General features: G+C 33.0%; 1 protein-coding gene across 1 annotated transcript in view; it reads right to left on the bottom strand.

The window, feature by feature from the left end:
* LOC110458956 (histidine decarboxylase-like) overlaps positions 1-15,330 on the bottom strand; it is a 76,524-nt gene that overhangs the window by 23,042 nt on the left and 38,152 nt on the right. Inside the window, exons 3-7 of the mRNA XM_021510955.1 lie at positions 14,769-14,882; positions 14,139-14,261; positions 13,624-13,758; positions 12,723-12,866; positions 1,079-1,145 (exon numbers count right to left, since the gene is read on the bottom strand). Coding sequence (XP_021366630.1) covers positions 1,079-1,145; positions 12,723-12,866; positions 13,624-13,758; positions 14,139-14,261; positions 14,769-14,882 — 583 coding nt within the window. The remainder of the gene's footprint in view (positions 1-1,078; positions 1,146-12,722; positions 12,867-13,623; positions 13,759-14,138; positions 14,262-14,768; positions 14,883-15,330) is intronic.

Genomic DNA, 15,330 nt, shown 5'->3' with positions numbered 1-15,330 from the left:
TTGCATAGCTATACCGACAACACGGCCAGCAAGGCAGGGACTATAGACTGCCTCACCTGTACGGGCTTCGCCGGAGCGCGGCTACATCAAAGGGAATACCGCTGTGCGAGTGAGCGGGACAACGACTTAATTTTCGGGGGCCAACAACCAGTTTTCGGGAACAAAGGCACAATCTTATTGAATTGTTATGTTCCTGAAAATTGGTTGTTGTCCCTGAAAATTGGTTGTTGTTCCTGAAAACTGGTCCATGTCCCGATAACTTGGATATGGTTTTTAAATTTAAATGGTGCTTCGCTAATTTGGAGAGTGTTTCCGTAATTTGGGCAATGCAAATATGATTTAGATTGTACATCATTAAGTTAGCCATTCATAGATTATTTAGCTGGTACGTCATTAAGTTCGGTCATGAATTTATGATTTAGATTGTGTTTTGTAAAATTCAATGCTAATTGAAGTTTACTGGTATAATAAGGCAGATTAAGTCGTAGAATTGATTTTTTCGCTCTTAAGTGATTCTCAGTGGTTTCTGCTGCGAAAACGTGGAAAAATTGAAAACATGATAAAACCTAGGAATATATCTCGTTGTATACATAAAACAATCCATAATAATTAAATAGGTTTGACCTGTGATCCCTATCTTAAATTTGCAATATAAATTAAATAACACTAAGAACAGATATACGTGTGATGATAATGTGATAGTCAGAGTCATATCCTGTTTGACAATATTTGTTATGTACAATACATTGTTTCAAATTTATTTAAACATACGTACATGTACATTCATATTTAGACTTGTTACACGCCCCTTAGTTTTTATAAAGAATTTCACGGCTGAATTCTACTACTAGCTTATCTCCCCCTGAGAACTTAGGATCAGACACCCAACTTATCAAAATTAGTAAATATTAATGTCGATTGTCTTCAATGTGACGTCACAACGACATGACATCACGGCAATTGTCTTAACTCTGACAGCACCATGGTTACTTTTAAATGAGATAAAGTGCAAAATATGAAAAAGGTTCACTTCATGTATGTTATCTTAGTCGTTTTAGTAAAGGTAAGTAATACTTACAGATTGGACCCAGTTCAGCCAGATTGTCAAAAGCACAAGCCCCAGTCGTGCCTAGAGTTGCACAAACCTGGAATCAAAGCGTTTACAGATGGTGAATGACATACACATGAAATTACAGCAGCTGAACTGGAACGTAAGTAAATTCAGAGAATCAATCCAAACCTTTCGAAAGAATTAGGATATTTTATTATAATATTATAATCTACTTCCTCTCTAAAGGATATTGAGAAGCCTAAAGATTTTAAGAAAGTATTTCTGTCTGAAATAGCTTCTTTAATGTGTTCGTATGCTGATACCCATTTACCTTCCTAACAGACTTAACAATCATTCGACTACACACATTTGTTGTAAAATATTTACTTTCTCAATTATTTCGCTTCTATTGCATCCTTAAAATGCATAGAGATTACTTCAATTCCTTTGTTTCCTTATCATGAGATGTTTTATTTTCAAAAATAGGCGAATGGCAATATATCATTTTTTTTGTGTGATATATTTTGTGAAATATGAGTAGGAAATTGCAAGAATGATTGAGTTCCTGGCTGACAATGTTCAGTTGCAGGATTTTCCAGCAAACTGGAAACAATCCTATATATAGGAACAACACGTGTCGCTTTTCTTGCCGACTAGTTCTTGTTTGTTAAATTTACTCATAAACGGTTTTTACTTGATGCACCGACTTACTTATCATTTGTTCATGTCCAAATATCGTGATTTCTGACAGATGTCAATTGCTGACTGACAATATCATAACAGCTCTGAAAGTACTCCAACGATGCTGGTTGATCAAGACTATGGATATGTTTTATAGTCGCAATCAGGATCGCAAAGGACATGTGCTATGTCTGAGTGAAATGAAGGTCGTTATTCTCCTGGTTATGCTTATTAGAGAGCCTTGTGGTTTTCTAGGCACTACCGAAGATCTTGTTGTTACATGGCGGGTGTAATCAATGAATTAGAAGACGCTTATCCTTCCGGAGCACCTGGTCTTATTTTCTTTGTACACTTTCAGAGGTCACCATGTAAATCGTTCCTTTGTTATTATATGGTCTTAGTTTTAGTGGAGTTCGAATCATGTTTTTTTTTACACTTTGGTATTCTTTAGGTTTTAATCGGTGTTTCTTTACTTTAGCATTTCTAGTGAGGATTTGATTACACATCAATAATGTCTGATGTAAATTATTTTATGATTATAGCGAGGATATTGACTACATAATTAGATAATTGGAATTTGTCTTCAAACGGTATCAGGAGTTAATTTAAATGAAATAATTCCACATTTTAATATTTCACTTATACGTTCCTTACCTTAACATTGTACTTTTACGTTTCAAATTATAACACTTTACATTCTGTATTTACGTTTTTCACTTAAATATGTTTTTATTTCGTTATTGTTTAGAATAGATTCCCTATGTATTGTCTGACGCATCTGAATATACGACTGTAACTTGAGGTATCAAGAAGTGTCTTTAATTTCCTGTTAAACCTGTAAACATAAAGCAATTTCCTTGTTGACTTTCAACAAACTATGATTTGATCAATACATAGAGTGTTCTGTAAACGATGTTCCTATTCATAGTATTACACATAACGAGATTGCATCGATCATGACACTTAGCCATTGTTAATACATTTCGACAGTATATTGATGAAAACATGACTTTCAAGGCCGGATGCTGTTCTAAATATCTTCAACAAAAATAAGTAAATAAGATATTTATGATATTGATTTCAAGCACAAACAAGACAAATTGAAATAATTGATTGGCTGACTCGGTACACAAATTTAAATAGCTTGTAAACAACATCGAACGGGCTCTAACAGACGGGGGCGCTTATAACATACGCACCAGACGCAACGGCTTCAGTCGAAGGTCACACTATTGTTCGTCTAGTTTCATCAAATTACAAGACACGTGAAGAAAAAATAACATTAGGAATATTTATATATGAAGTCGTTTGTCTTCAATACGAGATGGTACATATAGTGTACGTGTAGTTTGTCACATAAAGACCTTGGTCGATTATGCAAGAAGATTACCTCAATTCCTTCGTTCTTTTATAATACAATGTAATAAACAAAACTTATCTATTGAGGATAAAAAACCTGTTTAGCAAAGCTAATCTGCCACAGGGTACTCTGTTAGTAAAAGGGTTAGTTAAAATCATGATATAATAGAAAACAAATGAGCATTCAAATTATGAGTTCTGTTGCAATATTTTCCAGCCAACTGTATGTACTCCTATTGGAACAAAACGTGTCGCTCTTCTTGTAGACCTGCTTAGATTAGTTGAATGAGTATAAAGTTATCCTAAAGCTTATCAGAACTTACGACAAAATCTTGACAAATCCTTCAATTTCACTTTTAGATATATCGAGATTGTGAAAAAATAAAAATAAAATAAAGGTTTGTTTACGGCGTCGATCGTATATATTCTTTTTGAAATGAAGGATATCAGTAACTATTTTACTTCAACCGCTTTCCTCTATCTTAAATAACGACATGACCAACATACATAGCATGCTACTGAGCTGTACAATAACGTGAACTTTTGATTTTCAGATTGCACTTCCCCTTTCTTGCTAGCTTCATCTCTGACACCACTATATTAGATTTGTACATGAAGCAGTTGAATTGGTATACAAGGGTTTTCTCCAAATACCACGATTTCTGTGATAGATGTTGACTGCTGAAGACAAAACTGACAACACATGTCCTATAGTTGCCATTATGACCTCCTGGAGAAATATGCTACAGTTGTATTTATTGTTTTGCATTTTGAATCACCGTTCATAAAAAATCCTTGTTAGTTCTGTTTTCTTGTATTATACCGGTTTTCATTAGAAGACGCTTACTCTTCCGGAACTTCCGGTCTTATCCTTGTATTTTTTTTAGGGGTTCGATGTAAATGTGTCCTTTGTTCATATTTTGCTTTAGTTTTATCGATGTTGAGTTCGAATTCAGGTTTGATTGACACTTAGGTATTTCCTTCAAATGATATCACTATGACAACTATAAGGCAAAACCATAGTCACCACTTATATGTTACCCTCGAAAACCAGGACTGTAAATATGTCCGTCGGCACTCCACACCATCTAACACTGCCTTCAGTTCAAGATGTCGTGAAGTAGATAGAATGATTCCACTGTACACTATATATATAGTAGATAGAATGATTCCACTGTACACTATATATATAGTAGATAGAATGATTCCACTGTACACTATATAAATTAGTAGATAGAATGATACCACTGTACACTATATATATAGTAGATAGAATGTTTCCACTGTACACTATATATATAGTAGATAGAATGATTCCACTGCACACTATATATATAGTAGAGAGAATGATTCCACTGTACACTATATATATAGTAGATAGAATGATTCCACTGTACACTATATATATAGTAGATAGAATGATTCCACTGTACACTATATATATAGTAGATAGAATGATTCCACTGTACACTATATATATAGTAGATAGAATGATTCCACTGTACACTATATATATAGTAGATAGAATGATTCCACTGTACACTATATATATAGTAGATAGAATGATTCCACTGTACACTATATATATAGTAGATAGAATGATTCCACTGTACACTATATATATAGTAGATAGAATGATTCCACTGTACACTATATATATAGTAGATAGAATGATTCCACTGTACACTATATATATAGTAGATAGAATGATTCCACTGTACACTATATATATAGTAGATAGAATGATTCCACTGTACACTATATATATAGTAGATAGAATGATTCCACTGTACACTATATATATAGTAGATAGAATGATTCCACTGTACACTATATATATAGTAGATAGAATGATTCCACTGTACACTATATATATAGTAGATAGAATGATTCCACTGTACACTATATATATAGTAGATAGAATGATTCCACTGTACACTATATATATAGTAGATAGAATGATTCCACTGTACACTATATATATAGTAGATAGAATGATTCCACTGTACACTATATATATAGTAGATAGAATGATTCCACTGTACACTATATATATAGTAGATAGAATGATTCCACTGTACACTATATATATAGTAGATAGAATGATTCCACTGTACACTATATATATAGTAGATAGAATGATTCCACTGTACACTATATATATAGTAGATAGAATGATTCCACTGTACACTATATATATAGTAGATAGAATGATTCCACTGTACACTATATATATAGTAGATAGAATGATTCCACTGTACACTATATATATAGTAGATAGAATGATTCCACTGTACACTATATATATAGTAGATAGAATGATTCCACTGTACACTATATATATAGTAGATAGAATGATTCCACTGTACACTATATATATAGTAGATAGAATGATTCCACTGTACACTATATATATAGTAGATAGAATGATTCCACTGTACACTATATATATAGTAGATAGAATGATTCCACTGTACACTATATATATAGTAGATAGAATGATTCCACTGTACACTATATATATAGTAGATAGAATGATTCCACTGTACACTATATATATAGTAGATAGAATGATTCCACTGTACACTATATATATAGTAGATAGAATGATTCCACTGTACACTATATATATAGTAGATAGAATGATTCCACTGTACACTATATATATAGTAGATAGAATGATTCCACTGTACACTATATATATAGTAGATAGAATGATTCCACTGTACACTATATATATAGTAGATAGAATGATTCCACTGTACACTATATATATAGTAGATAGAATGATTCCACTGTACACTATATATATAGTAGATAGAATGATTCCACTGTACACTATATATATAGTAGATAGAATGATTCCACTGTACACTATATATATAGTAGATAGAATGATTCCACTGTACACTATATATATAGTAGATAGAATGATTCCACTGTACACTATATATATAGTAGATAGAATGATTCCACTGTACACTATATATATAGTAGATAGAATGATTCCACTGTACACTATATATATAGTAGATAGAATGATTCCACTGTACACTATATATATAGTAGATAGAATGATTCCACTGTACACTATATATATAGTAGATAGAATGATTCCACTGTACACTATATATATAGTAGATAGAATGATTCCACTGTACACTATATATATAGTAGATAGAATGATTCCACTGTACACTATATATATAGTAGATAGAATGATTCCACTGTACACTATATATATAGTAGATAGAATGATTCCACTGTACACTATATATATAGTAGATAGAATGATTCCACTGTACACTATATATATAGTAGATAGAATGATTCCACTGTACACTATATATATAGTAGATAGAATGATTCCACTGTACACTATATATATAGTAGATAGAATGATTCCACTGTACACTATATATATAGTAGATAGAATGATTCCACTGTACACTATATATATAGTAGATAGAATGATTCCACTGTACACTATATATATAGTAGATAGAATGATTCCACTGTACACTATATATATAGTAGATAGAATGATTCCACTGTACACTATATATATAGTAGATAGAATGATTCCACTGTACACTGTATATATAGTAGATATAATGATTCCACTGTACACTATATATATAGTACATAGAATGATTCCACTGTACACTGTATATAAAGTAGATAGAATGATTCCACTGTACACTATATATATAGTAGATAGAATGATTCCACTGTACACTATATATATAGTAGATAGAATGATTCCACTGTACACTATATATATAGTAGATAGAATGATTCCACTGTACACTATATATATAGTAGATAGAATGATTCCACTGTACACTATATATATAGTAGATAGAATGATTCCACTGTACACTATATATATAGTAGATAGAATGATTCCACTGTACACTATATATATAGTAGATAGAATGATTCCACTGTACACTATATATATAGTAGATAGAATGATTCCACTGTACACTATATATATAGTAGATAGAATGATTCCACTGTACACTATATATATAGTAGATAGAATGATTCCACTGTACACTATATATATAGTAGATAGAATGATTCCACTGTACACTATATATATAGTAGATAGAATGATTCCACTGTACACTATATATATAGTAGATAGAATGATTCCACTGTACACTATATATATAGTAGATAGAATGATTCCACTGTACACTATATATATAGTAGATAGAATGATTCCACTGTACACTATATATATAGTAGATAGAATGATTCCACTGTACACTATATATATAGTAGATAGAATGATTCCACTGTACACTATATATATAGTAGATAGAATGATTCCACTGTACACTATATATATAGTAGATAGAATGATTCCACTGTACACTATATATATAGTAGATAGAATGATTCCACTGTACACTATATATATAGTAGATAGAATGATTCCACTGTACACTATATATATAGTAGATAGAATGATTCCACTGTACACTATATATATAGTAGATAGAATGATTCCACTGTACACTATATATATAGTAGATAGAATGATTCCACTGTACACTATATATATAGTAGATAGAATGATTCCACTGTACACTATATATATAGTAGATAGAATGATTCCACTGTACACTATATATATAGTAGATAGAATGATTCCACTGTACACTATATATATAGTAGATAGAATGATTCCACTGTACACTATATATATAGTAGATAGAATGATTCCACTGTACACTATATATATAGTAGATAGAATGATTCCACTGTACACTATATATATAGTAGATAGAATGATTCCACTGTACACTATATATATAGTAGATAGAATGATTCCACTGTACACTATATATATAGTAGATAGAATGATTCCACTGTACACTATATATATAGTAGATAGAATGATTCCACTGTACACTATATATATAGTAGATAGAATGATTCCACTGTACACTATATATATAGTAGATAGAATGATTCCACTGTACACTATATATATAGTAGATAGAATGATTCCACTGTACACTATATATATAGTAGATAGAATGATTCCACTGTACACTATATATATAGTAGATAGAATGATTCCACTGTACACTATATATATAGTAGATAGAATGATTCCACTGTACACTATATATATAGTAGATAGAATGATTCCACTGTACACTATATATATAGTAGATAGAATGATTCCACTGTACACTATATATATAGTAGATAGAATGATTCCACTGTACACTATATATATAGTAGATAGAATGATTCCACTGTACACTATATATATAGTAGATAGAATGATTCCACTGTACACTATATATATAGTAGATAGAATGATTCCACTGTACACTATATATATAGTAGATAGAATGATTCCACTGTACACTATATATATAGTAGATAGAATGATTCCACTGTACACTATATATATAGTAGATAGAATGATTCCACTGTACACTATATATATAGTAGATAGAATGATTCCACTGTACACTATATATATAGTAGATAGAATGATTCCACTGTACACTATATATATAGTAGATAGAATGATTCCACTGTACACTATATATATAGTAGATAGAATGATTCCACTGTACACTATATATATAGTAGATAGAATGATTCCACTGTACACTATATATATAGTAGATAGAATGATTCCACTGTACACTATATATATAGTAGATAGAATGATTCCACTGTACACTATATATATAGTAGATAGAATGATTCCACTGTACACTATATATATAGTAGATAGAATGATTCCACTGTACACTATATATATAGTAGATAGAATGATTCCACTGTACACTATATATATAGTAGATAGAATGATTCCACTGTACACTATATATATAGTAGATAGAATGATTCCACTGTACACTATATATATAGTAGATAGAATGATTCCACTGTACACTATATATATAGTAGATAGAATGATTCCACTGTACACTATATATATAGTAGATAGAATGATTCCACTGTACACTATATATATAGTAGATAGAATGATTCCACTGTACACTATATATATAGTAGATAGAATGATTCCACTGTACACTATATATATAGTAGATAGAATGATTCCACTGTACACTATATATATAGTAGATAGAATGATTCCACTGTACACTATATATATAGTAGATAGAATGATTCCACTGTACACTATATATATAATAGATAGAATGATTCCACTGTACACTGTATATATAGTAGATAGAATGATTCCACTGTATACTATATATATAATAGACAGAATGATTCCACTGAACACTGTATATATAGTAGATAGAATGATTCCACTGTACACTATATTTATAGTAGATAGAATGATTCCATATATAGTAGATATAATGATTCCACTTTACACTGTATATATAGTAGATACAATGATTCCACTGTATACTATATATATAATATACAGAATGATTCCACTGAACACTGTATATATTTCCACTGTACACTATATATATAATACATAGAATGATTCCACTGTACATTATATATATAATAGATAGAATGATTCCACTGTAGACGGTATATATAGTAGATAGAATGACTCCACTGTACACTATATATATAATACATAGAATGATTCCACTGTACACAATATATATAGTAGATAGAATGATTCCACTGTACACTATATATTTAAAAAGTATTTACATCATACACAGTGTCTTAATAAACGGAGAGTTTACTGATGAAAGTGAGAGCCGATGTGTTGCTACCGGTCATGTTTATTATATACATAGAAGATTAATGGCGGCGTTTAAAATCAAATTTTTCATATAATTCATCATATCGAATTGATAGCCCATGTTATCGTGCATACAGGCAAATATAGCCTTATAAATCAGTTTCCAAATGAATAAGGCGTTTTTCTATCAATATACATATAACAATGATTTATCTAATGGTTAGTACTGAACGTATGATGACCTTACTGATAACACGCGTTTTACCTATTTCGATCTACTTCACAAGGGAATAGAAAAAGAACCGCGAATACCTAAATGATATTTATAGCTAAAGAACCGCTCTGTTTCTAATGATAATGATGACAATCTAAATGTGATTCCCCGTTAGTGCGTATTTTACCTGTACAGAAAGCAATTAATAGCCGCCATCTTGACAAAATCAGGAGATGTATTCTTACATGTAACTACTACTGATAATATGACGACCAACACGCCACCTGGCTACATAATACACCACATCAAAGATTTCTATTTCCGGTTAATGAAACCATTTAGTAATAGAATATATACATGGGCAGTGTGTATGATGTTGTGAATAATATATTTAGATGTGTTTTCTATATTTGGACGATCGTACCCTTTGTTTTTTAATGAGTTGAATTTATCGAGGTTNCCACCCCCGCCTCCCGGTATGTTTTGTAATGGTTTATAGTATTTTTACTAGAAAAGATATCAAGAGAATACCTACTATCAACAAAAATATAATTCGAACTCAAAATCGATAATATTAGGGCAAAATATGAACAAATGAAATATTTACACTGAGATCCTTGAAAACGTACAAGAAGAATAAGACCAGATGTTCATGAAGGGTAAGCGTCTTTTGATCCATGGACGACACTTGTTCCAGTTCATTTAGCTGTAAATGAGTACGTGCTTTGGCACTGTTAGAATTGTAGAATGCTAGCTGTGAGCGCCGCAATGAGGTTCTTATATACCGCTTTATCACAACCTAGTTCGTATTTGTCGTCTCAAAGCGGTTATCCGTGGTTAGAGGGCCTTTGCCGCCAGCCAATACCTTTCTCAATTCTCTCTCAACAGCCAGAGCTGCCATTTCTAGCACTGCCCAACCACGTACTCATTTACAGCTGAGTAGACTGGAACAAGCGAAGTAAAGTATCTTGCTCAAAGATACAACACAGTGCCGTGCCGTGACTCGTACACGCAACCCTTCGGTCACGAGCCCGGCGACCTACCACTAGACTACCGTGCCTCAAGATTATGCACAACAGAAAATATTTTAGAAATCTTCGATAATCAAAATCAGAATTAAGAATTAAGCGCAAGAATAACAGCGAAAGTGCTGAAATAAGACAGAGATAAATAGTCCTTAACCGCTAAGATATGTATGTTTACAGTACGAACAGAGAGAAAGCTGACTTCCTGATTCCGCTCGCGTTAACTAGTTATTATATATATAGTGATATATAGCAGGACCCAGCCACCTACTCATCTTTACTTGTCATTTCCAGTATAATAACTAGCTGTTCACACGATTTTTGTCATTAATAAATAATCTTTACTCGTGACATTCAAATTAATTTGTCCATAACAACCACATTTACCATAACAACTCGATTACGTAGGCTGTATCAGACCTTCGGACAGTACGCTAAAACAGCGGGCACCTTGTGTCCACCGGTGCTGTTATCAATTTTTCACACGTTTTTGTTTTCGTATTTACCAATTAATGGTTACTCCCCAATGGTCTGGTGGCTTGATTGACATTTTGAGGACCAGTAAGTGGCATGTGTACCCGTTCATTTCTATCGTAAATGAATAATTAAGGATTCCAGCCATTTACCACAGACCGAATTCATTTGATCATGAACTCCTCTTCACTAAAAACAAGCTCTGCCCCCTGGCATGTGTCTAATCATACTGATGTAAAAGCTCTCGTCTGATCTATTAACAATGCTATCGACACAAACTCTCTAGTGATTAAGAATAAGTTCCGGTTTGTGCGTGTCATGCCTAAATAACGATCCGAACGGCGGTAAGAACACATAATAACAAAAGGTTGGATTCTGGGATAGGTCTCGATGTGGTCAATCAGACGCCGGGAAATGTCCCGAATAAAAGATAAAAAAATATATATCCAACATCAAAAATTAGCATTGTTTGTGTCTTTTAAACCTCCCATTTCAAGAAATAGTTATTAACATAGAATCGGCAAAATATAACATACAAAGAATTATTTAGAAGATGTGATTATGCCAAAATATAAACCAAATAAAGTAAAAGTCCGAGGAGTTCAAAATGTACCTTTAGTTGGGTTTTAGGAACAGGTGCTTATGATTCCGACTAGTTAAATTTTGTATTTCCCGATTTTATTCAAAGTGAAAAAGTAATAACCTGTATGAATAAGTTGGTATGAAGTGGACTTTTATCCAATTTAATATAATTGAAGCTCGCTCATCATACAATGATAAAAGTTTTACCGAACAATTTTGATAATGGGAAACAAAGAAAGACAGATATGCATATCGTTTATTCAAGTAGATATTAACAAAATATTCGCAAGATATCTTACTCCTAGACCGACACATCTTTAAATTTCCATCAAATATATCTTTTTTCGCGAATCAGGTTCCTTCGGAAACAGATCAATGAAACAGTTTGGAAATTGCTGTCAACTACCTATATTTGTTGCCAGATTACAATTTTTGTGTTAAAATGCAATTGCAGGCGATCCAGAATGTTCTACCTTTATTTATACCAAACATACTTAATTGTTGAATAAATAGCGAACTCAATTCTCGCATTTACTTTATAAAAATCGAAGCCGCAAAAATTGATATTCGCGAAAACAAGACGAGTTGCAGTAAGTTGCAGTATGGTGTACTCACAAAGAAAGGAATGAGTCCTTCCTCACGGTCACGTTCTATGGCGGATTGTAGACTCTCTCCGCGCATGCTCAGTTGATCGTCACTGCAAAGATATCTCATTTTCACGAGACCAATTAGTCCTGCCTTCTCAACAGAGGAGTGTGCCTGGAAACAACAAGGCGTTATCAGTGTAGGAGTCACATTCATGAGATGATTTATATATTAGTGGAAAAGTATGTTATTTTATAAAAAAAAAAAAATGTGTGATATTTTCTGTAGTTTGCTTATATTTACTGCATAACGCTTATATTTGAGAGTTGTTTTTCTTCTATATTTGTGGATGCTATAAATACAGTGAACTCCTTGCCCTCCTGATAGAGTGTGATCTAAACTCATTACAGCGTCACATGTATTTTAATATTAAGTGATACATTTATTACGAAGTGTGTTTGTCGTGATACCAGCTTGTATTCAACAGCAGATCAGATTAGATTTCATTAAGAATATATACTTCAAGTATGACAATAGCTACAGAAGATACATTACTTAAATATTACAATGGTTTTAAAAATACTCTGTCCTATATTTTAAATCTGAAGGCGACAAAAAGAATTTACAGACCCTTTTCATGTTAAACATCAGATGTGACAATGGATTTTGAATGTATTTTACCGAATGTTCAAATCAGATTCAGACAAACCTTCCTAGTTGAGGAACAGCTACCTAAAGCATTGGTGTTTAGGGGTGATGATTGCTTAAGAACAAATCAATGTTTATGTCTGACATTAAATATGACTTCGGCATGATATTAATTTCACTTTTAAACCTGTTTATTGATCTTGAAAGTATACCTTACATCCTATTTGATTCAAGAATATGCTTTTCGGGGTTGAAATACGAATAATGCAACGTATTAGCTTACCTGATCGGAACAGTAGGCGACAAGCCTCGCGTTTATCTCAGCATCGTCCAGTCCCGAATGCAAACACTTGTATTTTCGGAACACCTCGGTTCTCGCGGCAAGCAAAGCTATGAATGTCGAGTCACTAGCTGTGAGCTGTAATACAACAAAGAGGACAATAGGGTTGGTCGTTGTGTTTGTCATTATAGGACTTTTTCACGAGCAAAGAAATAAAAAAAAAATCCGTACCATGTCTATCCATTGGCTATTTGGAATTGGAGATGATGTTTCATGTCGATATTCAATGTATTGTAATAACCTGTTGACATAAATAGTTTTGACTGCAAATGTTAGCTTCACTCGTTGACACTAGGACCCTGGTCTTAAAATCCGCTTTACATTACTTATACATGTTTCTTTTTATAAGTGTCCGTATTGCAGAAAATCAAATTCATCGGATAAACATTTCAAACTCTTCGATCTGGACCTGAACTGATGCCGAGAGTTATAAAACTAAGACGTGACGTCACAAATACCTGGATGACTCCGCCTCCCATAGTTTGTTTGTTGCTATGGAGAAATTCTGACGGTAGTCCAATCATCTTTCCAAGCCAGTCCATGACGATTGTCTCCAGTTCGGTACAGGCAGGACTCGAGGCCTGAATTTGGGAAAAGGATCATTAGTTTGCATAGATTGTTCAACTTCATATACAGTTTTATTAATTAAGTCCTGGATATTAATTTACGTTCAAAACCAGGCTTAACCTGACGGTAACATTAATTGCATTTCAAACGTTAAACGATCCCATTAAAGTGGTAGAATATGTTTTGAATTGGTTCAACCGTTGGTAATAGACAAGGTTTGATTCAAACAATTCCTTCGGAACACCTCGCCCCGATTATAGTACTGTACCACTCATGATTTTAGATGAACGAAGTGAATTGGCCGAGGTGTTCCGAATGTTTGACAATCGGCACACTGATCATCTCTTTCTCTTTGGGACAGTTAAGATTAGAAAAATTAACATCGACATAACAGAATGATATAACATCAGGTCGACATAATTATGTAACCGAAATATACAGTTCATGACAGAAAACACATGATATCAAAGCATTGATTATGTGACATAACATATACGGGTTCTATACTGAGTCCAACTTACCCACGTGAAACCGAGGCAGTTGATAGCGTCCGCAAGCATGTCCCCAAGGAGTGACGGGAAGGAGTTAAGGGCGGGAAAGTAGGCGTGCATGTACGGACTCTGCCAATGTGTAACCTGGAAACGATAACAAACTATAATACAATTTTTTATACAGCAATTTTATCCGGTCGGTAACGGAATTTGTTTGAATGTGGTTTGGCGTCCTCGCAACAGCCCAGGTCATATGAGGACGGTTGTCCAGGGATACAACAGCCCAGGTCATATGACGACGGTTGCCCAGGGATACACCACCGGGTAAAGGTAGCAGACACGAAAGATAGTAAACAGGAAAAGAAAACGATCGGTGACGGGAAAGGGATACAAATGATAGCGTGGAATATTTAGACTAACATCGAATAATATTAACCTACTATCGATGCACAATGCACGAAGCAGTAACGACCTGATTTTATAGAAAAGAGTAAAGTAAGAAATAAAAACAGAGATAAATAGTCCTTAACTCCCGGGCATGTCCCTACCTAATACGTCCCCAAATCCCGATCAACTCTTACACACAGACATA

Source organism: Mizuhopecten yessoensis, unplaced genomic scaffold, assembly GCF_002113885.1.
Source record: "Mizuhopecten yessoensis strain PY_sf001 unplaced genomic scaffold, ASM211388v2 scaffold1311, whole genome shotgun sequence".
NCBI lineage: Eukaryota > Metazoa > Mollusca > Bivalvia > Pectinida > Pectinidae > Mizuhopecten > Mizuhopecten yessoensis.
The sequence above is the reverse complement of the archived record's forward strand: the minus strand, read 5'-3'. Positions and strand labels throughout refer to the sequence as shown.